This window comes from Gavia stellata, chromosome 21, assembly GCF_030936135.1.
Source record: "Gavia stellata isolate bGavSte3 chromosome 21, bGavSte3.hap2, whole genome shotgun sequence".
NCBI lineage: Eukaryota > Metazoa > Chordata > Aves > Gaviiformes > Gaviidae > Gavia > Gavia stellata.
In genome coordinates, this window is record NC_082614.1 from 6,027,452 (window position 1) to 6,054,414 (window position 26,963).

At 39.9% G+C, this 26,963-nt stretch overlaps 2 protein-coding genes across 2 annotated transcripts; both read right to left on the reverse strand.

Moving 5' to 3' along the window:
- Positions 1-1,425: 1,425 nt before the first annotated feature.
- Positions 1,426-10,229, reverse strand: LOC104263553 (solute carrier family 2, facilitated glucose transporter member 11). Its single transcript, XM_059827686.1, has 12 exons — positions 10,206-10,229; positions 8,065-8,163; positions 7,469-7,629; positions 5,745-5,869; positions 5,377-5,506; positions 4,648-4,796; positions 3,890-4,077; positions 3,631-3,741; positions 3,031-3,132; positions 2,795-2,870; positions 1,969-2,096; positions 1,426-1,632 (listed from the first exon to the last, which is right to left on the reverse strand). Exons 1-12 carry the CDS (start codon positions 10,227-10,229, stop codon positions 1,426-1,428), a joined length of 1,500 nt encoding a protein of 499 aa, XP_059683669.1.
- A 4,715-nt stretch (positions 10,230-14,944) lies between these two features.
- LOC104252970 (solute carrier family 2, facilitated glucose transporter member 11) lies at positions 14,945-24,880 on the reverse strand. The gene is made up of 12 exons (XM_009807306.2): positions 24,857-24,880; positions 23,203-23,301; positions 22,489-22,649; positions 21,760-21,884; positions 20,138-20,267; positions 19,844-19,992; positions 19,038-19,225; positions 17,866-17,976; positions 17,688-17,789; positions 16,513-16,588; positions 15,462-15,589; positions 14,945-15,151 (listed from the first exon to the last, which is right to left on the reverse strand). Exons 1-12 carry the CDS (start codon positions 24,878-24,880, stop codon positions 14,945-14,947), a joined length of 1,500 nt encoding a protein of 499 aa, XP_009805608.1.
- Positions 24,881-26,963: the final 2,083 nt, after the last annotated feature.

Sequence of the window (26,963 nt, forward strand, 5' to 3'; positions counted from 1 at the left end):
CAGCCCATGTTAGTGGATTGCGTCTTCCGTATCCAAAGCATTCTGAAAATAATGAAAATCCTGAAAAAAAAATCCAGAAATAAAGTCTGTTTGCACAAACAGAATTTTTAGGGCATGTTTCCTATGTCAAAGCATTAAAACCAAACTCAAGTGACAGCTCCATCTGTAAGGAGAGGAACTGCTGTTTGTAGTATTGATGAATCTTTTCTTTGGTGATTAGTTGAAAGTAGGTGGCATGATCCAAGGCATTTAGTCACAAATCATACTATAGTTGTTAGTGGTCACTTGGAAAAACTTACACTGTATTTCCAATGAACTTCACAAGCTATTTTTTCTGCTGAGTATAATAATCACTAGTTATTCGCAGCTTGCTTACATAACAAGAAAAAACGTTTCCAAAACAAACTCTTTCTCCTCTGAAAACATCTGATGTAATTCCCAGAAGCTTATGTACCACGTTGGAAATCAGATCCTTAGACACCACAGATGCTCTTGGGAGTGTGCTTTATTTTATAGGAGCCATTTTACTTCTTTTGCATACAATAATAGCTCTGTTTGGCAGGTCCTTCTTCCTGCTTAGAGTTACTAGGATGTTCTCCACTGAGATTTCTGTTACATCTCCAGAAGGATTGTTGCACAGTACAATTTCACTTTCAATATTTTTTTCCTGTTACCATGGCTGGAACCTTTTTTCCTAATTTACTGTGCTAAGTTTTGAATCCATATCTGCTCGGGTCACCCTAAACCACGTATCTAGCTTTTCCTCTATCAGCCTGCTAGGCAAATATTTTAGACCTCTATGTTTCCCCAGCCTCATGACTGATGATCATTTAGCATTCTTAATCCTTCCTTCCCTTGGTTTGTCTTCTTAAACTAGTTTACTTGGTCCTTCATATTTCTGATACTCTTCTCTGAGCTATTTGTCAGCAGTTTCCTGATTCTGAGGTGCTTAGAGCTAGCGTGGTCTCATTTAGGAAAGCTCAATAACAAACTGTTCAGGTAGCTGTGGCATTGGGCAGGACTCCTGGGAAAAAGGGACACCAACTGAGGCCAGGGCTGTGGGTCCAGGGCTGTGAGCAGAGTCTATATGTATGTTCTTCTAGCAGGATTTGGGCCCTATGGACTGTTAAAATGTTTTAAAACTTCATAAGGTAGACTAGCATAAAAGTTTTGTGGTTTTTTAGAAAAAATCTCATTATATCCAGTAGGTCTTAAAACTGAGTGATGACATTTCCTCTGAAAATATTTAGATAACAGCAAGAAATAAAACTCTAGCATAATGAATTTTGTATCTATATTAAAAAAAAAGAAGAAAGGAGTAAGACACAGAAGAGCTTGCAGCCTGTTTTTAATGTTTCCTGTTTAGTTCTATTGCAACATTGTTTCCTGTCTTTTCTAAGAGATGCAAGTTTCTCCTCTGGACATTCAGAGTTTGGTGCAGAACAACTGTTCCTTAGGAAAGTTATTTTCAGCGACTGAGGTTTCTTTTTTTCCAAAATTCAGCTTGTTGAACTCCGCTTTTATTTCCATGATTGACTTTCCCTTGGTCTCGGGGAGATACATGTAGATGAAAATTGCTGATAAAGCAAGGATTCCCAAAAAGATAAGGAAGCAGAAGGGTCCAAGGTTATCCTGCAAGCAGAAATGGGAGACACTGTAAGGAAAATAAGAATCTAATTTCTATTGCCCTGCCCTTGGGTGCAAGTCTGTGTCTTAGTAATTAAAATTCAAAGGTGTGCTCAATATACAAACCAGGACAAGTATCAAACCAGGAGTTTTCACTCCCACGTTTGACCTGAGTCCAATTGCTGCTCCTCTGACAGGCCTGGGGGATTCCTGAGCAGGTTTGGTATTTGGATAGAGCTCTAAGCTTTGCGTGTCATTGCAATTTATCGCTATTATTTTCCTCCCTGTCAGCATTCAGAAGTGGATTAGCCTGGAGGGAGGGATCCAGTTAGAGTCACTTACAACAATCAATGGAAAAATCATCCCAAGTACAAACAACCCCATCCAGTTGATGCAGCCAACAATCAGAAAGGCTGATGGTCTGAATGACTGGCTGAAGATTTCAACCATGATAGATATAGTGGCTCCAGCTGAAAAAGAAAAGCAAAACACAAACAAGGTATACTTGTTTCCTTGCTCCTGCTGAAGATCCTCACAATGGCAGTGGTAGAAAATTGCAGACAGGCAGAATAGGTGGCATGCTGGCACATGGCCTCTGGTATGAAGGTGAAAGACCCTGATTCCAGAAAGGGACTATAGCTGTTACTTTTGGACTTCAGTTGTTAATTTAGGTTTATCTCATATGTACTGGAATCTGTTTTCTGGTGCCAGTGGATCTGTGTAGTTCCATATTGCACTGGTAGCCATTATTAGTGCAGTGATTTATAAAACCACCTTCCCTTTTGGCTCCTGTGGTCAGTTCCACCTGAAGCATGTTGGTAGGCATAAAGCTTAACTTGCTAAGTTAATGATGATGATTACTATAATATACCTGGCAATGCATAGAATCCTGTTTTTAGCTGAGTATTTTTAAAATTGTTCTGAAATTTATGTCTCAAACCCTCTGGAGAAGATGATACTGTGTTTTAAATTATTCAGATCCTGTTATCAGCAGTAAAATTCGAGGTGTCTGTATCCTTTTCCTGTCTCCCACTTGTACATATCTGTCCTTCCCTCCTTAATTTCCAGAACTTTTTACCATGGGACTACTCTGTTCTTCCTCTGCCAGTTGCGTCACCAACCAATACAATACAAAATTTCCTCCCAATGTTGCCATTGATGTACTCACATGGTCCAATTCCATAGAAGATGACGAATAGGAAGATCAAGATAACACTGAAGTAATGCATCCAGAAAAACTGATGCTAAAAGTGAGAAACCAGTGATGTCAAACCATTAGATACATGACAGAATAGCAGAGCACTGTATTTTCTGCCACTGACTCAAGTTTTTCTACATATCCTGTGAGGCAAGACTGGAAAGGTGGGCTGATGCTGGGTAAGTAGCCAGCTGCCGCCTCTTTACCTGCAGTGACAGGGTCATGGTAAGGAGCGCTAGCACAGAACACATCAGCGTGTATCCTCCCCATAGAAGCACCTTCCTCCCAAATCGGTCTATAAGGGTGCTCTGAAAAGCAGAAAACACAGGTCATAATTCCCAGTTGTCAAATGAAGTAATTCCTCCCCTCTCCATGTGTTCTTCGCAGAAGACTTATCTGAATAATAGCCAGTCAATGTCATTAGACAGTCTCTTAATTCCTGATTAATTTGATTAGCTTCTTCAAAGCTAATTCAATATTAATTAAGCTGTGTTTATTAGTCAGCTCTAGGCTGTTGTTAGTTCCCTTTCTTGAGTGCTGGTATATATTGAATTGTGCACTCATACACACATCTAATCCAGAACATCAGAAAATTATTTTACAGAATAAAAATTAGTCTAAAGACATACAGTCATGCAAATAATTTGGAAAAAGAGCTGCTTTTTATCCTGCATGTGGTTTTGCAGAAGCAGGAAGATGTGTCTTAGGTTATGCAAATCTTCCCCGAGCCCAGTTATAAGTAAGGAAAAGTACAATTGTTGACCACATTCAATTTTTCCTTCAAACTCAAGTCTGAAAAGACTTACACACAGTATAGAGGATAAGCATTCACACAACCCAACTCCCAGGGACACGTATGGGATAAGGTACTCTTCAAACTTGGCTGTGTGGAATACTTCAAAAGAATAGAAGTATATCTGAAAAATGCAGAGAGGAAATGCACCTGTGAAAAAAGTGTTGCAATTGCGATGCAATTCTAAGCTGGTGTAACAGTCAGTAACTTAGAGGGGTTTGTAACGCTGCCTAGAGTTGTCTCTTGTTCTGGGGATAAAGAGAGCACTCAACTGCATTGATTCCACAGAGCTGCAAGGTGGTCATGACAATCATCAAGATGTAAAGTTGCCAGCGCAAAGATCGCTCTTTTATTACTTCTAGGACACGCAAGGTTTTTTTGCTTGTCATTGCAACCTTCTCCTTCATAATGTCATCAATTTCTCCTTGATGGTCTCCTTCCCCCCAGAGCTTCCTGATGGCTGTTGGGGAGAAACAGGGGTGTGGATTATTCTACCAGTATAGCTCCATCACGAGTGGTTACGTTAAACCCTTTAGTCTGCCTGTCCACTAGTGTAGGTGGTGGTGTTGGTGCTGTCTGCTTCTGCCATCTAGTTGGGTCTGGGGCAGTAGGCAGATGGAAGAATTTCGTCTTTCTGGTTGTCAGTATAGCATAACTTTCTATTGTTGAGTTGACTTAATTGTAAACAAAGTAAACATTTAAGTATGTTTTAATTAATAAAAAATGAATTGTCTAAACCGTTTCTTTTAAAGAAATAAAGTAGCTCCTACTAAAGTGGGAGATGTTAGACATGCTAATATATATCTATCTTTCCTGTCTTAACTGATTAAATTAGACTGAATGAGGCCCCAGGTTAATGTAGCAGTATTGCCATAGGTACCTCAGCTGTTTTATTTAGAACTACCTCTGCTGTTACTCCACGGCACTGCACTGTGCTGTACAGCTCTGCCCTGCTTTCTTGTCTTCTACAGAGGCTGTCACTCTAACATACCAAATGAAATGAAGTAGATGAGGAAAGCAGACACTCTACCTTTCCTGCAGGCTTCCTCATTACCCTTCTGTATCAGGAGGTAGGATGGTGAATCAGGGAAAAATGGGAGGGTAACCAGTTGAACCAATGCTGACAGTCCACTAGATGCTAACAACCACGGCCACAAAGCTTCGCTTCCTAAAATCTCCCTGGAAAGTGCATGTGAAACAAAATTATACTGAAATAATGGAATAGATATTCAGGAAGTTTTCCTGAGTGATGAGGATTGCTCAAATTCCATTCAAGGGTGCAGTGGAGCAAACACCTGAATTGATAATTCAGCAAATGTCACAAATTTAGCCATTTTTATTTCTGACAATTTTAAGTAAATTATTTGGCACTTTGAAAAACTTTCTAAATATCATTAGGATCAAATATAATGTCTAGAGAACTGATGAGACTGATTTGACCACTGTTTGACCACAGGACCAAAACATCTTGCTAAGACTTTTCATGTAAGTATAGTAAATTTTGAAGGGGAAGTCCCCTAGTAGAAAGGGTGTGGAAATAAGAAGAAATCAGATTATAAGTAATTAATTTTTCTTTCTCCTATATTTAAAATTATATGTTTGCCTCAAATATGATCAAAACTTTTCTTCTGGCATAAGCCAATGTCTGTTTTGGGGAAGATGAAAGGGTTTCTCAGTCACTGACTAGGTGAGAGGGTAAGGTTATAGAAAGATTTCTACTACTTTTAGTGTAACCTTGTAGAAAGATTGGAGTATTTACCGTAGTCCAATAACCTGTCCTGTGAGTTTTCCCAGTGTCAGAAAAACAGCAACTGTGGAGTTGGTAAATCCACGCAGCTTCTTGGGTGAAATCTCTCCTACATACTGAGGATGTATATTGAGAGAAAAACCTTTAACACAGAAAAGGATAAATGACTGTTAAAATACTGAGAAAAGCTTAACTTTCTGACTCCGTCCTCTCTTGCATTGTTTCCATTCATTCTGGTATTTGGATTAAAATTTCTTGCAAAAGGGATGATGTCGTTCACTTTTATTAAGTATCTAGTATATTTGCTTTAAAAATCATTCTTCAAGAATGGCAATGCCTGTAGAGACAATCCTGGGACAGCAAGGATGCTTGGCACATACCTGTACCGATGCCATAGAGAAAGCGTCCGACCAGAATCATCTCAAAGGATTTGGCTGTTTTACTGAAGGCCATGAAAAGTGCAGCTACCAGCATGATCATGTTGGTGCACATCTGGCACTTTTTTCTGGAAAAAAAAAAAAAGCCCATGAGAATTTAGTGTGAAATGAGAAGGTCTTGTACTCTTTTGACTAATCTTGCTGTGACAGGAAGCATGGTATAGCAATTCCTGCTGTTTTGAGGAATGGCTGAAATAATTTTGACTTTGAATAGCCAAAGTGATTCTTTAAAATTTCAGGATCCTTTAGATTTGAATGCATTAATATTTCTTGGCTTAGAATTTAAACAGTTGGAACACTTCATCAGCATTTACACAGTACAAGTGGGGAAAGAGCTCAAAGAACTGGCTCAGGTTGTCACCAAGACTTTGAAATGGCTAGAACGCCTCATAAAATGTCAGGTTGTTCCCCAGAAATAATCTGAGACCATGGTTCCCACTCTAGAATGGCTCATGTTAAAGACACTCTTGGTTAAATGGATGTGATCTGAGATGTCAGAAAGAGTTTTTAGAGGCATATTTCAAAAGACATGCCATGCGAATCGTGGACTGGTATGTTCACAACCCTGATGTCTCAGGCTCAAATGAAAGTCTTTTGCACTCAGTTGTTTTGCCGTGATGCTTGCTAGACAAGAGTCCTCTTGTGCACCTTAAGGATTCACAGAGATCCTCTATTTAGAAGGCTGTGATTTAGCAATTAGGTTATCATGTGTTAAGTAACCCTCGGGAGAAGTGTGTGATCTTGTTTCCAGCCTTGGGAAACCCTCTGAGTGTGGGATGAGGCAGTGTCCCACAAGAAATTTCTTGGGGGCACTTACCTGATAGGAAAGAACACAATTGCAGGCAGGCTAAGATGATTTGTTGAGACCCATATGAGGGGCCTCTGGATCAGTGGGTTGTGGAGAAGATCTTTAAGTGGGTCACACCAAGTAGATATGTTTGCCAATTTCTCTGCAAATGAAATTATTGGTGTTACAGACAAGGCACTGAGAAAAGACCAGATGGGTGAGGAATCCTTTCTCCATCCAGTGGGAAGGATAGTTTGGAACTGGCTTTCAGTAAAACGGATTGCCAAGAACAGAGACTTCTCTTGGATAATTTGTTTGGTGCTGATTTTATCCTTACAGCGTAGTTACAGGCAATTTATTTTTTTCTATTCTGTTCACATTTTCATTAGATTAGATCCGAATATTTAAATATAACATCATCACCCTAGAATGAGTGTATTTAAATGGAAATCTGGCTCTTCTTTGACACTTAAGGGTATCTTCCACACAGTGGTTTCCAGGTTGTTAGAGTAACTGCATATAATGTGTTACAACGCAAGACACACAGCTCCTTTTTGGGGGTTTGTAGAGGTTGAGAGATCTTTATGAGAGTCATAGGGGATCTTGAAGAGAACACAAGGCAGGTACACTATCCTGCTGCTCCCAGAGGCACTGATCCAGTGATGTGATGGTGAATGCATCCTTTACAGAAATACAGTTCACTGGGGAGAGCAGATAAACAAGATAAAAGACTGCTTGCTACTGGGAAGAGGTGGATGTGCTGGCAAACCAAATCAGTTTAGTCTTCAATCAGACTGCTTCAACCAAGAAGAGGTTTATTTGTTCACCATGCTATTTCCCTGTACTTTCTGGCTATTGCGCTGTTACAAGAAACACTTACTTCCTGTATTTTGTAGTCAGGTAGCCACAGCAGAGGCTCCCCAGGAATCCTCCTATCCCATAAACAGACACAATGAAGGACCACAACAGCATGACTGTGTCAGGATGGAGGGGAAAGCCATGTCGCTCTATCCAGGTTTCATTAATAAACTTTCTGATGTGCTGAAAAATAAAATTAGATTTGACTGGACAATGGGTATAAGATCCCTTCATATTATTTGGCTGTTGTACTTCAGGTCTAGCCTGTGGTTCTAATATTAGACTTCTTTTGAGACTAGTAAAACAAGTTAGCTGAGATCACATTGCAAATTCTTCAAGTTTGTATCAGTCAGTAAGCTTCCTGATGAAGCACGCTAAAAGCACATTTTCTGCCTTCCTTTGGAGGAAGGTAACATGTGGTAACAATTTATTTAAAACAGAAAGTACCATCCTGTTCTTCAAAGGAGAAAAAGTGCTCTACACAGTTAATGTTACTGTTAGCCAAAGAAAAGGCACGGAAATATCAGCTGAATGCTCAGTAATTTTGAAATTTATGGCGGAATGGTGAGCTCAGGCTCTACATTTTGTGTTTTCAAACTCAGGGAGATGGCTACTTACCACAGAGGGATAATTGATGACAGAAATGTGGAATCCATATGGGAAACTACCACCAATTCCCAGCACTAAGATCATTTGAAATAGTCCCCGGAACTGAACCTGCAAAGCAAAAATACAATGCTCCATCAGCTTCTCATTAATCTAGTTTTGTGCAGGGCCAGAGTCTTTGTAGCCACACTGTCCTTCCCCTCTGGAAACCTGCATTGTCCACTTCAAATCCTCTTGGATTTAAACATTTTTCCAAAATCCCTCTAACTTACTGCTAAAGTACAATCATCAGCCACAGTGCCATAGCAAGACTAAGTGCTAGTATAAGAGTGATAATCCACCTTGCAAGAAGGAGAAGGAGTTTTAAAAGGTGTTCCTGATAGTACAGTTCTCATTGTATGCCTGCAATATCTGGCAGGTTGGCTGGATAAAGCTGTCAGTCCTGGATGTGGGGAAGAGGGAATCAGTTTCCTTGTCTGCAATCTGCAGTAACCTGTGTACATCAAACCATAATGTTATGCCACAGAAGTACAGCATTAAAAATCAACAACATTTTATTGTACTCTCTGCTTTCATTTCTGACTGTGTCATATCTTTAAGTATAATAAAGAAAAGATCCTTTTAACATTCATTTTTTTTGAAAGTCATGGACTACAAAGAGAAGATAATAATTTGGAATAGCCCCTGTAATTGCATTAAAACAAAAATCTTCCTGACTTTGATTTGGTATGTAATTTCTCCTTTCTCAATATTTTATTTTTTCTACTTATTTAACCATGAAAGTATGTGCTTGTATATTGAAGGGCTTGGCATCTTCCAGGCTAGGGAGACACTGTCCATCTATAATTTCCTTGGTCAAGGATTAGGGACTGAGATATACTGGCTGCTTTGATGAATGAAATAATTTTAACTGTAAATAAGGAAAAGCAGAACATGTAACTACTCAGACCTTTTTGAGGTATGTGATACCACTGGTAGTCCGTCCTGTTTCCAAGTGCCTGCAAGTCTAGATGGAGCTATCCTCAAACAGCTTAGATTGTACCTAGCAGACCAAACCTAGGACACTTCCGATTTTAGCCCCATCAGGATCTGTGCAGGGTCCTTTGGGGTTTAACTGCCTCTCCCTTTTTATTCAGCACATCACAGACCAGGACAGTAACACCATCTCTGTATAGAGGACACTGTGCTCTGTGTTCTTTTCATGACAGATATGAACCTCATGAGCTCACAGCTTTTTGGAGATCAGTGCCTGGATGAAGAGAAGCTGGTAGAAAATGCAATCAGGCAGGAACAAAGTAATGCAAGTGTGAATAATGCTCATCTAGGAGATACTTAGAAGAAAGCTCCTTTTTATGGTTCTTAGGTCCATCTTTCAAGAGCTTATTATTTAATTAGTCCATAGCTGGATTTCCTAAGTTATCACATGACAGGAACCAAGACACTATGGACCAGAAGACTCTAAATTTCATTAAAAATCCTGTCTCAAATTCAGTGGATTTGCTAATTGGCAAAAGCATTCAAACAAATTAAGAACTCACCTTTTCACTCTTCCTTTTTTTTGCAATAAACTTGCAAATTAACAATTTTAATACTTAAAAAGGAAAGCAAAATAGCTTCTTGCTGGCAGTTGAGAAGTGGAGCAAGAAATACTTATCACTTCTTCCCTGTTTAAGACTATGGAAACTCTTGATGGATAGTATTAGTTGTCTTTGGATGAAATGAGGAAAGTGATTTATTTTAAAGCTTATGTCATTAATTTCTTACCTTTTTGCAGTACAGTTAATCTTCTCATTACTTTGGGAAGTAATTAGAGTGCTTAATAATTAGTATTGTTTTCAGTAATTCAGAAGACAAAAATACAGTAGCATTGTCAGTGGTGGAACTGCCGGGACTTTTGTTACATTTTATTTTATTTTATTTTATTTTATTTTATTTTATTTTATTTTATTTTATCTCATTGCACGGAAAAGACCATGTAACATGACTTTCATGGCCCCAAGCCCCATTGTTCTCGGTGATGTTTAAATGCAGAAAAGAAAGATGGTCTCTGTCCCAAAAGAGCTTACAATCTTTAAGGAATCTGGATCTTTAGTATTATGTTAGCTTTGTCCTTTATAAGTCAGAGCCCTGAAAAAAAGTGACCAGATACTCACCAGGTCAGAGAAGAAGGTAGCCATCTCCTATCAAAGAGCCAATTCCTGTTGCCTGCTGGCTAGTACCTGTGGAAAGAACCAAATGCTTGCATTATGCAATAGCAGTGTCAGTGAACTAGTCCCATGTTATTGAAGTTAAATTTTACTTCAAAGGTTTTTGAGTTAATTACACATATTTCAGCTGTTGTACAAAGTTTAGAATTGTTGGATTAAATATTTCAACCAACGGTTGTGTCTAGCTCAAGTAAACAAAATGGTCTCCCTTGTGGGGAACCTGTATACTTCATGAGCTCTGTCTTGTGCTAGGGGGATAGAGAACTGAGACATCAATTTAAAACATTATTCCAATAATCATAACTTGCTTAGTTTTCAGTATAAGCTGAGAAACATAAAGACAAAGTTGTCTGTTGGGAATCTTAGATGGGGCTTGGACAGTGAACTATAGGACTTTGACATATAATAGGAAAGAGCTATTCTCTCTTCATGTGACGGCAACTGGAGCACATCGTAACTTAATCATTACTTAAAGGAATTGAAATGCTCCATAATTTTGGAATGGGGTATAAACTTAACTATTCTGCAGTGGCATACCAGGTTTGACCAGCTAAATATTTAATAGTAGCTGATTTCCCTTTGCTGGGAGAAGAGGATTCAACATCATGCACAGATTTGTCTGGCATTTACCATCAGTCAGTATATTTATTTTTGTGTCTGTGAGAGAAAAAGGTTGCTTTGAAACTGTCCTGTAACCTCCATAGCTGGAGTGCTGTCTCTTCCTTCAGACAGAAAATTCTCAGGCTTTAACTTAATTAATTTCATAGTTAAGAGGGCTTTGTATGTATTAAGTTGGTAAATGGCTTAAATATCATTTGCCATTTACAATTCCGTTAAAGAAGGTGAGGATGAAGAAATCATAATGGGCTTATTGGATGCAAGTAGTCATGTTTACTAGAAAATACATCACATGCAAAGAATATTCACAGAATCTCTAGCTAATGTCTGAAATGTAGTATATAGTGCCACCCAGCCATTTCTCCCGTCCTTATGTGGTCCTCATCATGAAGTGTACTTTGTTGTTGATGTGTGCTGAGAGTTCACGGCGGGTTTTTTTCCAGATTAGGTTCTCCAGCAGATAAGCTGTTGTTAGAGCACAAGCAAGACTGTCCCTTTGATGCTAAGAATTAATTTCCTTTTCTGTAAAGTTGTACAAAGTTGAAACAACATAATGTGCATCTGACAAAGGAAAGATATGCCACGTTAGCTGCTAGTATCTGCCTTGCTTAGATGATACTGGGGGAAGACACAAGCAGGCAATAATACGCAGCTACCAGAGTGGGGCATTCCTTCTCAAATGCAGCTTGTTGCACATGTTTTCTTATGTTCTGCTTCACCCACTTCTACTTAGTATACTTTATACATACTATAACTCTTACTCCTTGCTTTTGTACTTTAATTTAGAATTCCTACTTTTGGAAGGTTAAGAGTCTTCCTTCCATAATGCCCTTAATGTGTAATGTCTTTTGCATTTATGTTGATTAGTTACTGTACTCCTTCTGTGCTCTTATTACTTACACTGTGCTGAGGCCCCCTTTATTAGATGTGCAGTTTCATAATTAGTGCTAACAACCAGTTAGCAGATATCTTACAAGTATCCTTTAGTCATAATTGTGATTAGGACAGTAAATCTCACAACATCAGGTCATTTAGTCATTTATCTTGCAATTTTACAGTCAGGCGTGATACATGTATGCCAAGCTGTGCTAAGCCTTCCTTAACACAGGCCAACTAGACCAGATCTGTGTTTTTTGTGTCTAGCTAACAGCAGTTCACTGATCCAGTTTTTAAGTGTTTATATCTGCCTCAGTTGGAGTCCGTATTTGAGACATATCTTACCTATCAGCTGATGTCTCTGGAAGAAAATGTACATGTAGTGTTCCTGGAACTTCTGAATGACTGTCCTCTTTGTCTCTGTCACCTCCCATGTATATTTGAATAATACCTTTTTGCTGTTTCATCCCTTGACCAGACTGTTATCAGAATACAGCTCTTGCTCCACTGAGCACAGATGAAGGTTGACCTGTGCTCCAAATAGCTGTTCCGCTTCACTGTCACATTAATGTTCCATAGGGCATCTGCTCGCTTCCTGGTAGAAGATCTTATGGGGAAGGCTTTTCTAATAACATCTAATGAATAACTGAAATCAGAGAAGTGGCTCACTGGAGAGTCACTCCAGCAATGCTACACGATGCCACTCTGCTTACATTTCCAAAGACTTCAGGTATTGTTGTAACGGAATGAAGGATGTTTTCAGAATGACTGGTTAGAAGAGAATTCTGTTTTGCAGAAAGTTGAGATTTCTTTCTGTATTGGTAGTTGTCTCCAAATGACTGGTAGTTTTAAATCACGTTGTTACATATATATGGAACACTACCAAATTGTTGAGCTTTTCTGACTTTAAGGACACTTCATGTTTCAAAGATTATCTTTTAGTGAGAAGTCTTAAGTGTTCCTCAATACTAAAGACAGGAATAATGAAAAACCCTGATCATGGAAGGGTATGCGCACCAATAACTTTTTTTCTAGTCAGCTGTCCCTAAGGGAGATCCTGATGTTGTGAAAGAAACATTTGCGGAGAACAGAAGTTCTATTACAAGGCAATCTGCCATATTTATTATGTTTCACATTTCCAAACAAAAATAAGCAGCAGTTAAGATGAACAATTGAATTAATATTTTGAATAGCCTTACTTGAGTTGAAGCAAATATGCCAGTCAAAACAATATCAGAGATAAAAACATTTATTTTACTGTGCAAGTCTAGAGTTTAGTTTTTAGTTTGTATAGTGTGCTCCACTGAGAGCCTTAGCTTTTTTCATGTTCTTGCTAATAGTATTGCTTTGCTACTAGGACTGTGTGAGCCTCTTGTTAATAGAGGGAAATGTGCAGAAAATTGGACACTTTCTAAAGAAAAGTCCCATGAGTTTGCATATTTCAAGAAAAGTTTCTAGTGAAATTAAACCCTGTGGTACTTTACAAGATCATGCTATCTTATAATGCTCACAAACTCTTTTTTACTTTTAACTGTGTATAGCAGGAAGAAGAATTAGGAACTGAGTATCAGATTGCCTTGAAGATCATTCACAGTTTGAAAGCTCACAGTATGTGAACTCAAGCACAGATGTTGATTATAGATCAGTGTAGAAAATTATATTGCATCCATTCCTACAACAGAGATCATTGGGAATGGTGTATCACACTAAATCTGGAAGTTAGAAAACTTGCATATAATAGGTTTTAACATATTCTTTCACTTTGTTTCCTTATCTTTGTGCACACTACATGCTTGTAAAAATTGGCAAAACTCCTATGAGAGACTGTAAATTAAACCATAAATTATTGTTGGAAATGCTTAAATGAACACCTTAGAAGTTCCTTATGTTAGAATTACATTTCCCACTTTTACTGTAAATGAGTCTGACAAACTATTCAAGGCATAAAATATTTGCAGTCAACTCTACAGCTGTCAATCAGTATCTACACTTGCAGTGAGCAATAACTGAAGAGTCTGTACTGATTGCACGTCCCTGAAATATGAGGATATGTGATCACTTCTTAGTCATGATAGAGAAATACACCCTAGAGCCACATGCTGAGCTTTTGCTGACAGTATACTGCACATACAGCAAGGTACTGTCCAGATTTTTTTAGGAGAAACTGTAAAGCAACAGGTATTCTGTTACAGCCAGGAGTTCCAGCCTGGGACAGTTTTTCTAGGGGGTCCAGGTAGCAAAAAGTCACACAAAGGAAAGTAGCAGCTAAATTGCTATGGGATTCATAGGCCCTGAGATAACTGAGGGAACTCTGATCCTGGAATGGGAGTTACAGACTTGAGATGACAGTGGTGATGGGCAAGATAGCACAGAGTATCTAAAATTACTCTAGGTGCTTGTGTTTTATGGTGACTGGATTCCACCCATGAGTCCTTTAGCTGTATTGCCACTGAGAGGCACAATTCCTTGAGAATAGTTGTATGCGAACTTTTTCCCCATACTTTATCATGAACAAGTCTGAGCTTAGAATCAAATAGCTGAATTTTTAAGCAAAAAATTAAATTTAAGTCAAACCAAGGAGGGCTGCTGACCTGGAAAACTTCAATCCAAAAGCGTTGAAGTCTGTCAAACTAGATACAACAGAAGGGCAACATGGCATTATGCATGGAAACCTGGCAAGATTTGATTATTCAGTTGAGTCTAGAGAAACAAAGAATTTCTCTCCTATTCCACTAATTTTTTTTCTTTAATCTGTTATGGATTGAACCCTAGCCAGAGATAGCAAGCCAAGAACTTCACTATTCCATTTCAGGGTTGTAAAAACACACTCAGAAATCATAGAGAGAGAGGGGATCACAGGTCTTCCCTTTTTTTGTGGTCAGCAGAGTGTTTATAAATTCTGCATGTAGTTTTAGTGTGTTGCTCTGTTATAGAAGAGATTTACACATCAGCAAGTTAAGCCAAAATGCTCATGATTCACATGAGTCTACCCTGTTAATATCAGCCATCATCCCTTTTCTAAGCTGCCCAGGGTGGAGTGCTTGAGAAAGGTGCTGGTTTGGCAAAATGGGAACCTTGTAAGTGACAGATATGAAAGCTGGCAGTCCATTTGGACTGAGTTGCTAGTCAGAAAACGACAAATGTCTTTTATTCCTTCCTTTTAAGAAAGCCTGACTCCCCCTAACGGCGGGTCAAAGCCTGGTGCAGAAGGTGTAATCCTCTGTGACATGATTGGGAGTTGCTGGAACATGCTTCTTTTTAAAGTTTAGCTTATTGAATTCTTCTGTGATTTCCACGATTGATTTCCCTTTTGTTTCTGGAAGGAACAGGTGGATAATTATCCCTGAAGTGAAAAGTACCCCCATAGAGATGAGGAAGCAGAAGTGCTTGAGTCTTTCCTGCAGGGAAGAGCAAAGTGAGAAAGAGAGCAAGATGAACATATCTTTTCTTTTGTCACTTTCTTGGCACAGTTTTTGTATTTGGGTCCCAAAGTACTTTGAATTTGAAAAGGAGTTCTTTGCATTTTGACCTTCGACAAATATTTCTGTCTGAATAAGCCCTTCAGCTGCAAAAGTGGACTTGGGAGAGCAGGTGCCAAGGCCACTCTAGACTGACATGGCTTTGTTATCTCCGGCTGCTCTTCTTCAAGCTCCCATGGCCGACTCGAGCTTAGTGCCCCTGGGGAGTGTCCCAGGGAAAGTCACTCACCACAATGAACGGGAAGGTTGTTCCAATCACAAAGACACCCAGCCAGTTGAGAACTGCGCTGATCACAAAGGCAGGTGGTCTGCATGAGAGCTTGAAAATTTCAATCCTAATGGAAACTGTGGCACCAGCTGAAAGGAAAGAATAAGAATTACTACTTGTTGATGTGTTTGATTTGAACATTTGGATTGAGCGTTACCATTACATGGTCAGCAAATAGATGTTACTATTATGGGCTAGCATTCAAAAGACTTGAGTATGTCGCTGTTTTTTAGAAAAGAAAATGTTTGTGGCATCTTATAAACTGCTAGACAACAGCTTATTAAAATGGTAAATTATTCAAATTTATTGGGGAGATTCAAGAATTAAGTAGTTAACGCTTGAGAAAGTCTGACATCTCATGAAAGAAGCTGTCTAAGGATGGAATAACAATTATTATTACTAACAAGAATTCCCAGCATGATTCGGCTAGATCACCAATGAGCGATCTTCCTGGATTAACTTCCTGGGTATTTCAGCTATGTTTTGAAGCCACAGAACTTGAACAGCTTTGAATTATGAAAATATTTTAGCCCTGCCATATGGGAAGGCAAATATTTTAAAAATTAATAGGCTTTAAAAAAAAAATCTAAAAAGGAGCAGGTATTATATGCTAGGAAAAGAAGTACTCCAAAGTTGGTCTTCTGCACTGCTGTCTATGTGGGATAAGATGTAACATTATACAACACTGAATCTAAAAGAACTCGTGCTTTTATTTTTTTTTCTTAGCATTTTTAAAAAAATCTTTTACCCATCTGGTTTTGCTCTATTTTTGCTGTATTTTTCCACTGAGTACTTTTTGCTCTCTTCCCTTCCTCTTGTTAGCAAAACCCAAACCTGATGGCATTGAAGTTTCTGGCCAATGATTAGACCCACAATGTTTAAATGACTACAATATTAGGTTAAATGAATTTACTTATGCTAAATGTTATGCAATATTATGCAGGACATTCCTAGCCTTATTAATAAGCTCACATGACTCAATTCTTTTATTTCTTTTGAATTAAGTACTCACCTGGCCCAACTCCAAAGACAACTGCAAACAAGATAATCAAACAAAGGCTGCAGTATGGCATCCAGAAATACCAGTCCTGGGAAAAAAAAAAAACATAACAAACTTCTGGGTGAAATCTGTTGATAACCATAAGTGAGAAATGCTGTTTGTTTTCCAACACTGTCACCTCAAGAAAAAACATATAGTGTGAGGGAACTGGCAGAGAAATCTGTGTGCTTTTTCCTGTGGATGGAGCAGTGAGGTTTTTGTTAGGTGGGCAGAGAAGCAGGTTTGCTAGCAGCTGTCGAGCTTGGAAGCCTTCAATTAATGGAAGTCTGAATAGTACATTTTCACCCTGTCCTTTCTTCTTGACCCCACGGTGCTTCCCCCAACCCTTAGAGATACGAGAAGGCCAAATAATATCTTTCATCACTTTTGTTAAGTGATAGGTTCAATAACTGGTACTGAAAAGGAATTTTCCTAGCTCTTAGTCAAGAAGATATGAGACTCAGTACTTTAGGAAAAAAGATTTCTGTCTCCTATGTTTAAGATCCTTCATGAACGAAGCAAAACTGGAAGTCTGCTGCCACCTTGCTTCAAGGCTAATTTTACAGTAGCATCTATAGAGTAGCTCTTGGATGAATACTGGTAACCCAGGAGACTTGCTTCTGAAGAAGCTACATGAATGACACAGTGTTATGGAGGTGAACTTGTCTCCAGTCTGTGAACATGTATGTGCATTCCAAGTATCTTCTGCAGCAAAGTTAAATTTCAAATTAACTGATGCAAAGAGTGTTTTTTTATTGTTACTTGTTAAAAAGTGCATGAATAGAAAGGGCCATTTTCCTAAGACTGTCTTTTGATCTACACTGGCCAGTTTGGTCCTTGCAGTCTGATGAAATCAGGAATCAGTGCTAGTCTCCCAATGTTTTATGTGCTCCTTGCTACTCGTGGGATCATGTTGAAAGGAAGGCAGGAGTACAAGAGAGTACTTGCTGAGAGAGGGTTTAATCCTATGTATAGACAAGCTTGATCTTTAGGATATTACCCTCCCAGAGGGTAAGCTGTTAACAGAATTTATTTTGGCACTTCTAAGCCTCACTTTCCTTTCTCAGTAGCATGATCCTGCCTGTAAGCAGAGGTTAGAAATAGAATAGATAATGGAAAGAGATCTGCCATGAGAAGTGTTTCCTTACCTGTAGGGAGAGAGTCACAGTGATACCAGCTAGCAGTGAACCCATGATCAAATAGCCTCCTCTTAGGAGCACTTTCCTGCCCAGTCGCTCAATGATGGAGCTCTGAAGGACAGAAGTCACACTGGTATCAGTGCCAGAAGAGCAAATTGTGACCCAGTCCATTAGTAATGTGACTTACACAGACTACAGCAGCTACGAGTTCAGAGAGTCCAACAGAGAGGGTCATATAGGAGATTATTCTTTCATCAAAGCCAGCTGCCTGGAGGACTTCAAAAGTATAAAAATAAATCTGGAAAAAACCCCATAAAACAGTAAGAGAAGAAAATAATTGATTTCTTACTCATACCTGTGTGATACTGCCCTGGATAGGAGCTGCTAACCAAGGACCATGCAACTCATCTTTGGAGTGAGCTAGAATTCTGCACTCTTTTTGGTAGTATTCACTTTATTGGCAGACAAAAACATTAGAAAATGTAATTAATTAATTAATTAGGTAAAAGATAAAATGCTGGGATAAAAGGACCTCCATCTGCTGCAATGTAATTAGGTTTGCAGAGTCCTGATTTAGGTGCTTTCAGAAACAGCCAGGTATATCGTCTCTTCTTGGAGCCTATCTGAAAACATCATTGTAGGATATTCTCAAGAAAGAAGAGCATGGGTTATGGAGTCGTGAGGGGGTAAAACAAGCATCTTTTCTGTTCAAGTATCTCTGCTACTGTTTGGAGATATGCTGAGATTATAAAGATTCCAGTTTAAGCTGTGTTAGACTCTGCTGTGTGCAAAACAGATGTTGCTGCATCGTGATGTTAGAGGTAGAAGAATCATGCAGGCAATTGCAAAGCTGTGGCTTCAGAATGATGCCAGAAAAGTGCTGCTGTGAGGAAGAGGGGGAGAACTGCGGAACAGTGAGCTTGCTCATTGATTAGCTTTTAAAGGTAGAGTGAGCATACTGCCATCCCAATATCTTAGGATGATAAGAGCCGGGGGGCAAATAGCAGCAGTTGAAGGGAGCAGTAACATAAAACTACACTGCAGAATCTGCCAATATAGGGTGGGCTCATTTGTAAGAGTGGGTTCTGGGGCCTTGTAACAGCTTCCAAAAATGGCTGTTAAGCCTAACTACCAAGGAAGGTAACTCCAGCAAGGACCAAGAGCTGGGCAAAGGGATGTCACATGAAGAGCCCGACCAATCTTTACAGACTGCTGCTGCTGCCCTGTACGAGGGCTGGCAGACAGCAAGTTGTGGCCTGAGAAGCTTGAGAAAAATGGAGGGAACTCCTGGGAGCCATGATGTCTCCTTTAAGGTTGTCAATAAGTGTTTTGAGACTTTAAGGGGGAAATACACTCAACTGCATTGATGCCACATAGCTGAACTGTGGCGGTCAGAATAACTATCATATACAGCTGCCAGCGGAAAGCTTGTTCTTTCATTAGCTCCAGGACACTCAAGATCTTGGTGTTTTTCATTGTTGCCTTCTCTTTCATGATGTCATCAATTTCTGCTTGGTGATGGCCTTCACCCCAAAGCTGCCTTATGGCTGTGGAGGAGAAGGAGAGCAAGACCTGCCATGTTAATTTGTCTCTGTTGTTTGTTGCCTAAGGAGTTTGTTGAGTAGGTGATGCGCATGTCTGGCAGCACAGCATGCATGGGCTGTGGCTGTGGTGTGAGACAGAGATGTGCTATAGGGTGTTCCAGAGCCCTGGTCCCCTCCTGCACAGAGGGACCTGTTCTGACCGAGGGGCCTAGTGGGGTGCACAATTACTCCCTCCGTGCCCATGGGTCCTACTTTTCTCCTTTCCTCCTTCCCTCAGGGTATGAACAGGGTACACAGCCAACAACCATAGCTTAAGGGGTGCCCTGTGGAGCCCTGGTGTGCAAACAGCCATTTATCATTTATCATTTATCATCAGACTGACACTGCAGGTGGTGTCAGCTGAATGCGAAAGGTTTCGTAATACAGAACTGTAGAGAAAAGTAGTTTCGCGTTCTATGTGGGGACTACAACAAAAATACACTTAGTACGTATTCACAGAGTCATCTTGGAAATGAGCAGGGAGAAACTTTGTCCTGTTCTTTTTTTTCCATATGGAGAGACCAAGCATCACAAAACAATCGAAAGTCAAATGTGGAACAGGAACCTGGAGCCCTCAGTTACCTTTTTTGCAGGCTTCTGGGTCTCCTTTATGCATGAGGAGATACGGTGGGGACTCAGGGAAGAAGGGCAGAGTGACCAGCTGGACCAGTGCTGGAAGTCCACAGGAGGCCATCAGCATGGGCCACAGGGACTGGCTGCCCAGCAGCTCCCTGGGAGGGATAAAACGTGTGTGTAGAATAAAAGTTCATTGCATTGGTTTTGAGGAGAGAAAGGAGTGGATGGGAAAGCAGAGCAAGATGCAAAATGTAGAGGGGATCCAGAAACTGATTGGGTTGGAAATCAATTGTATTATACCTTTGTCCTGAAATTTGCCCTATGGCTTTTCCCAGTGACCAAAAGAAAGAGGAAGTAGAGTTTGCAAATCCACGTAGCCTCTTAGGGGAAATTTCTCCAACGTATTGATGATGTAGAGGAACACAAAGACCTTGAGGTGAGGAGAGAATTATGGGAGAGAAGAAAGAAGACATTCATAACCATCGGAAATAAAACTGCATGTAAATAATTAAGCCTTACAGAATATAACTGCCTCATGCACTGAATTGTTTCTCATACCTCAACCCCTGTATCATATTTTTCAGTAATAGATTTTCTAACCCTTTCTACAAAAGTGTTTGGTCCTCTTTTCACAGTACAGTTTCCTGATCTTAAGAAAAGTACAGTTTTCCCTTTGGGATGTAGTTGTAGCCTCATCATAGTATCTCTTGTGAGCCTTAGCATATTTTGAAGGACACAGAGTATACAAGTGCTGAATAGTTAAACACCCTGTAGTAATATATAATATGCTTGTAGTTAACCCATATAATCTCAACCTTTTCTGACATAATGCTATAGAAGAGCTGTATGGTAGATCCATAGCAGATTAAAATATACAGTGCTATATTCAATGATGATTTGTACATGCACTGTCCAGCAATAGTTTTGATGATTTCAGGAAGAGTTGATGTTTCCATCTATATGTGAAGTACTTAATAACTCAGACATGCTGAAAACTAGTCTGGGAGCAAGAACTTTTTCCTGATATGGTGGTCACAGCCCCTTCAATCTGTTTTGAAAGCAACATGTTCTTCTCCTGACTTTATGTGATGGCAAAGCAATGCAGATATGCAATCTCTTTTACAAAAATTAGGTCTTTGCATGAGGCATGGTACAGGTTCTAGACCATAGCAGGGCCCCTGTGGATGAGTAGTTCTCAAAATACAGCTGTAGTTCTTCAATACAACTGTATGTCAGAGAAGCAATGTACAAAATCCGGTTATTGAAAAATAGACATCAATTTCTAATGAAATAAGTTATAGGTGGCACCCCTGTGAATATCGAAACTGAATGCAAAAGCAGCTTTTTGTGTAGGAGACAAATACAAGGCATACTGATACCAGCACAGGATGTTTTTGCTGCATGTGGTCTACCTACCAGGAGTGATTTTGCTTGATTATGCCCAGGTCTTTGTACTAACCCCAAGGACTTAGTGCTTTGAAGCAGGTTGATTACCCTTGTAGAACATTCCTGAAATATGTTCAGAGTCAAAATTACTTGGCCATGGCCTTGAACAGCCTGGTTCTCTGGAGCTTTATGAGAATACTAGCTTTAAACCATATACCATATAGTTCCCAGTACCGTTAACCAAAATTTAAATAATATTATACATATTTTTCCAATAGAAAAAACCCTTGTTTCATATTGTATCAAAACATTCCTGACAGCTCTGAATATTTATGCACTTGGCAAAGCTGAATTTCATTTGGTATCAGCAAAATTAGTAGTAATTATGCTCTCTATTGCTGGGTGTTATAGAAGATCTTCTGACAAGGGATCACTGACTTTAATATTTTATTTTCTTAGTGGAGGGGCATTATTTACTTTGAATAAAGATGTAAAATTTTGGAACAGTCTGCTGACCTGTGGGAGAAATCACTTACCTGCACTTATTCCACACATGAAGCGTCCAATTAGAATCATCTCAAAGGACTGGGCTATTTTACTGCAGCCCATGATGGATGCTGCCACTATCATGAGCAGATTATTGCACAGGAGACATTTCTTTCTGTAAGTGCAGAAAAGCAAAAAGAATTTTTGCAAATCAGGAGGGAAATGGCACTTAAGCTCCTGGAATGTAGGATGTCTTAGGTGAAATTGTCTTGCTAGTTTTGTGAAATTATACATGTGTGGTCCAGGACAAAATAAGCCCTTCCACACTGTTGGCACTGCATACTCTGGACTCACTGTGTGCTTTGGCACACGGCTAGACCTGGGAGTTTGGGAGCACTTCTGTGTTTTGTAGTAGAGAAAAGTCTTAAAGCTTTTCCGCACTTGAAAATCCATCATGAAACACATTGATGTAGCATTTAGGAGCACCTCAGTAGCAACTCCAAGAAACCCATTCTGTCTTCAGCCGGGGTGCTGCCTTTCCTCCTTGATGAGACTAACCCAGCCTGAGTAACTGCGTCTGGTGTGACAGGTTGGCAGCACAGTTGATTAGCCTGTGCCACAGGACAAGGGCAAGAAGCAGCAAAATCTGGTGACACTGCTGTTAAGGTGGCTGCATTACAGCCATGACTAAGCCTAAAAGTCTGTCTCACATTTGAAACCTCAACTGTCATTTCCTTAAGCTAAGATTCAGTTGACAAATTGTCTTTAAACATACATACTTGCCATACTTGACAGTCAGGTATCTACTTCCTGAAGAACCCAAGAGACCTCCTATACCAAAGATGGACACAGTGATAGACCATAGGAACAAGAGGTTATCCTGATGGATCGGGTAGCCATATCGCTCCAGCCAAGTTTCATTAATGAAAGCCTTAACATGCTGAGACAGAAAAAAGAATTTTCATTAACAATAACTATGACTCCAGTGTGTGTATTTTATTATATTTAGAATATAATTTTGTTGCTTCAGCTAAAGTCACTACTTCATAAAGACTCTAAAAGTGTGCATTAGCTAATAGACATAGTGTAATAGAGTATGGTGTGTTCATTTTGCCATTAAAAGTAGTTCATTCTTTGTTTTTTTGCTCTTGAAATCTGAGGAACTGAGGCACGGACTTGTAGTGAAGAACAGTGTCAAAAGAGACCACTGAAGTAGGCACATGTGCTGTAGGTTTATAGGGGAGACAGAGGCCACCCCAGTCACTGTGCATATTCCGAGGAACAGTTCTATAAGCAACAACTTGCAGGTCTCTCCTTTTCTTCTGTTTTCAACACTTCAACATGTTCTGCTTTACATGATAGCAAGTAATGGGAAAGAATTGTGAGAGGACAATACTGTGATTCAACCCTTGCTCACTGCCAGAGAGGAGCATCCTCACACGTGCAGACTCAGTGCCAGCGTTAACCAGTGTGCCGTGTACGTCTTTGCCTACCTGAGACATGTAGGTGATTGTAGAAATTTGAAAGCCAATTTGGAATGTTCCACCAATCCCCAGGACAGTGATAACTTGAAAGAGCCCCCGGTACTGCACCTGCAGAGGTAGAACAAAATCTTCTTAAGCTTGTAGCCACATCAGGCTGTTCTTGGAATGTGTCTTTCATTCTCCAGAAATGTCTCATTTGTTCAAGGTATTTGCAGATAGGCATGTTCCCTCTGCTTGCCCTGGTGTGAAGTGTACATCCTCCTGTGATTTCCCCACATCCAACTCAAGGAAATGGAGCCTTTAGCTATGGAAACCATTACATTTCCCTCCTCGATAATTAGTCAACAGAGTAGCAAGCTGAAGGTCATTCCACACTCAGGGCTAAAATATGTGAGAGTGGTTTTGGGGAGGGAGGTCTTACTTTCCTCTCTGCTATCTGGACAGTGGCCAGGCTACCTGCAGCTCAGACCTGTGCCCACAGTAGTGACCAGACCCTCTGTACGCAGACCTTTCCTGTCTTATCTGAGAGAGCAGCTGCTGTGCTAGCTCCCCTTCAGGCCCTTTAATAGTGGGCAGTGATCTCTCAACTCAAGTTTTGTGGCAAAGCCTCCTGAAATCACCCACAGCAGCTAGAAATTTAAAAAAGAAGTCTGAAATGGGAAAAAAACCCACCAGACTAGCGTAGCTTGTAGCATGTTTTTCCACTTGGATTCCTGTCAGTGTGGCAGCCCTTGGAAATCCATGGGTTTATACCTAGATGGAGAGGAGGGAAGAGCAAGGAAAAGTTTTGGAACAGAAGTTCCCTTCTGCAATGGTTCTGCTCAAGATGTGCTGTAGGAGGAAAGTGTCGTTTCTAGCTCTTACTACCATCATCAGTTCTGAACTCTTGCCCCACCTGCCTGTCTCAAGCAGCATGGTCATCTTAATCTCTTGGGAGCTTTGAGAACAGGCATCCCACTTTGATATTTTTTCTGATTTTTTTTTCTGGTTGATTATAGATCTGAAAATACACAACCAGCAGTGCACTTAAGTTTGCTCTACAGCAGCCTTTGCAGCAGGACGTAGTGAATATATTGTGAATGAATGAAAAATCATCAGCCTTTCAGAGGTGCCCTGGCATATTCCACTCTCCTGGATGAGAGGTCTTTCTCAAAGAGGCTTTGTCCTAACTGGAGGTGCCTCACTGATGTCTGAGGCAGCAACTCTGGGTTCAAGACTCAGTCATAGCCAGGATATAAATGCTGCAGGCTCCCACAAACATCCCTGTCAAGATGCCACAGCTGCCAACATCCAGTCCTGTTCCCTGCCTTTCAAAACCTCTGTCTGCCACCTCTTGCACTAAACAACCAGTGATATATTTAATAAAGCTTTTTTTTCAACAGGTCAGCAAAGCAAATTATGTTTGAAGGTAAGCAAATATTTTCCAGTAAATGAAAACATTTAAGAAACATTAACATATTGATAAAAATATTACAAAGATGGATGGCAGAACATATGAAGTGCAAACATCTGTAATACCTCAAAATGGTGGATGGAACCACTTCCAAGATGCTGTTAGGGTATAGGAGCCTTGTTGTTTTTACTGACATACTGATTTTGTTTTCTTTGAAACACTAGTAGCATATAAAAATGTCACAGATGTAAATACCCTCCAAGTACTTACCAGGTCTGATAGGAAGCCGGTCATCTCTGGCTAGGGGCTGGTTGTCCAGTGTGTGATGTGCCTCTGTCATCGCAGGCTTCTGTGTCTCTGTCTCCTGCCTGCTGGTATGGCAGTGGGCATTTGGCTTCAGGGACCAGAGTTAAATTTTTACTATTTCATCTTCGCTCCCTTATATTTACTTTGACTGGCCAAAGTTAACACTGACGGATTAAATATTTCAGGAAATAATTGCGTCTGGTCCAGTCCGCAGGGGGAAAGTTCCAAAGCAGAGGAAGTTTGCACCTAGGGGGTAGCGAGGGCTTTGGAAAGGGAAAGGAGAACAGTTCAGGCAAAAAAATCTAAACAGTTTTCCAGGAACAGTAAAATACTTCACTTCTATGATACAGACTGAGGAGTACCTCTGCCATAATCTACATAAAGCAAAAAGCAGCTGGTATGAGGTTCAGGTACTGTTATTTATTATTAAGTAAAGTATGCGGTGTTCTGTTTCAGATCCATTGGTACAGTAAATGTTGTTTATTAGATGAAAAATAGGCAAATTTCAAAGCCTAATTCTGCTGTTCTGGCTTTATATATCAGTTAGACTGTACTGAGGAAGGCTATTTCTTTTCTGGTGTTTATGGGGATGTTTGTTGGCCAAGGGTGGTGAAAAGGCAGTAAGAGATATTGTGCCCTGGCAGAGGCTTTTGGAATAGAGCATCTGCTCCTGAAGGCTCTGCTTGAAACAGCCAATGACTCTAAGACCCATTTACTCATGAGAGTAATCAAAGAAGGTAAAAATTCCCTGATGAGTTAGGATGGGACAACTGGGATCTTAATCCCTCAGATTTCGGCTTTGACACAGAACAGCTCCAAAATCAGTGTTGCAGCCATTGAAAAGTCACCTTTGGTTCCCAGGGGCTCCTCTCTTGTGAGGTGAAATCCGAACTGTAGCTTAGCTCTATATGTCTTCTGCTAGAGACTTTACTTGGAAGAAAGAGGTTTGCCTGGGGCTTTAGTGTGTGGTTGATGCCCCGTGCTGTTCCTGCTTTCAAAGTCTTCTGCTTTCTCTTACTTACGCCAGGGGACTTTCACCCACACCCAAGGCTTGGGGTGGGGGCAGATGGGGCAATGGGGTGGTACTGAAGCCCTCAGTAAATGCCCAAGCTCACCCTCAGGACTTGTACTTTCAGTTCATAAAACACAGAATGCAATTATTTACAAGGGGGTTTACTGCAAATACTGTGAGTCTAAAGAAATGAGAAAAAATACATGTTAATAATAAAACCCTGGTTACTTGTGTAATTCCAACTATTGCCTATATAACTGCATAGCAAATGCTGTTTATTCTGGCTGGCAATAGCATTTAGAATGATCTGGCCTTTTGGTAAGTATTTTCTCTTGAACACCAACAATTGTGACATTTTGATTGTACAAAAATGCAAGTTGCATAGATATTGACTATTGTTTCAAAATGTTAATGTTTCCTTTTTATTACACAATTTTTCTCAAATTGTATCAAAGTGTAGGGGGGGTTATGTCATAAGGATTCCTATACTCCTTGAAAATAATTACTAAGGATCTCAAAGAGCAGCAAATTCCAGCAGCTCACAGTAAAATTTCTCTTACATTTTTGGGGATTTCTGGTGCTTCTGAGCTGCCCATGACTGTATAGCATGGTACTGTTTCACCTTATCAGCAATTTTAGGAGGATTTTATCCTAGGAGTCCATCTCTTGTTTTTTGTCAAGTCAATGGAATTGACTGTTTCTGTTAGAAATTGCACCTATGTTCTAGAAAAAGCTCCGTTGTGCATGTTTTCATGTTTAAAGAATTATTCCAGAGTGAAGGAGATCTTTTAATTTGTTCTATATAGAGCTGTAAGAAATGTTTGCTGTGAAATGGGCAAACAGATGAAACTCACTTTCATGAGGTGTGTCATATAAATTTGTCAAAATACCTGAAAGCTGGGCTTGGTTCTAAGCCAGCTTGATCTAGACTGTATTGGTTGTTGTGGATGATTGAAACCATCTGCAGTTTAATTTCAGACTGAGAGGAACTCAGTGGTTTCTTCTGGGTTTGATTTCAGACTTCGGGTTTGTTATAATCCAAAACTCAAAATGAAATTC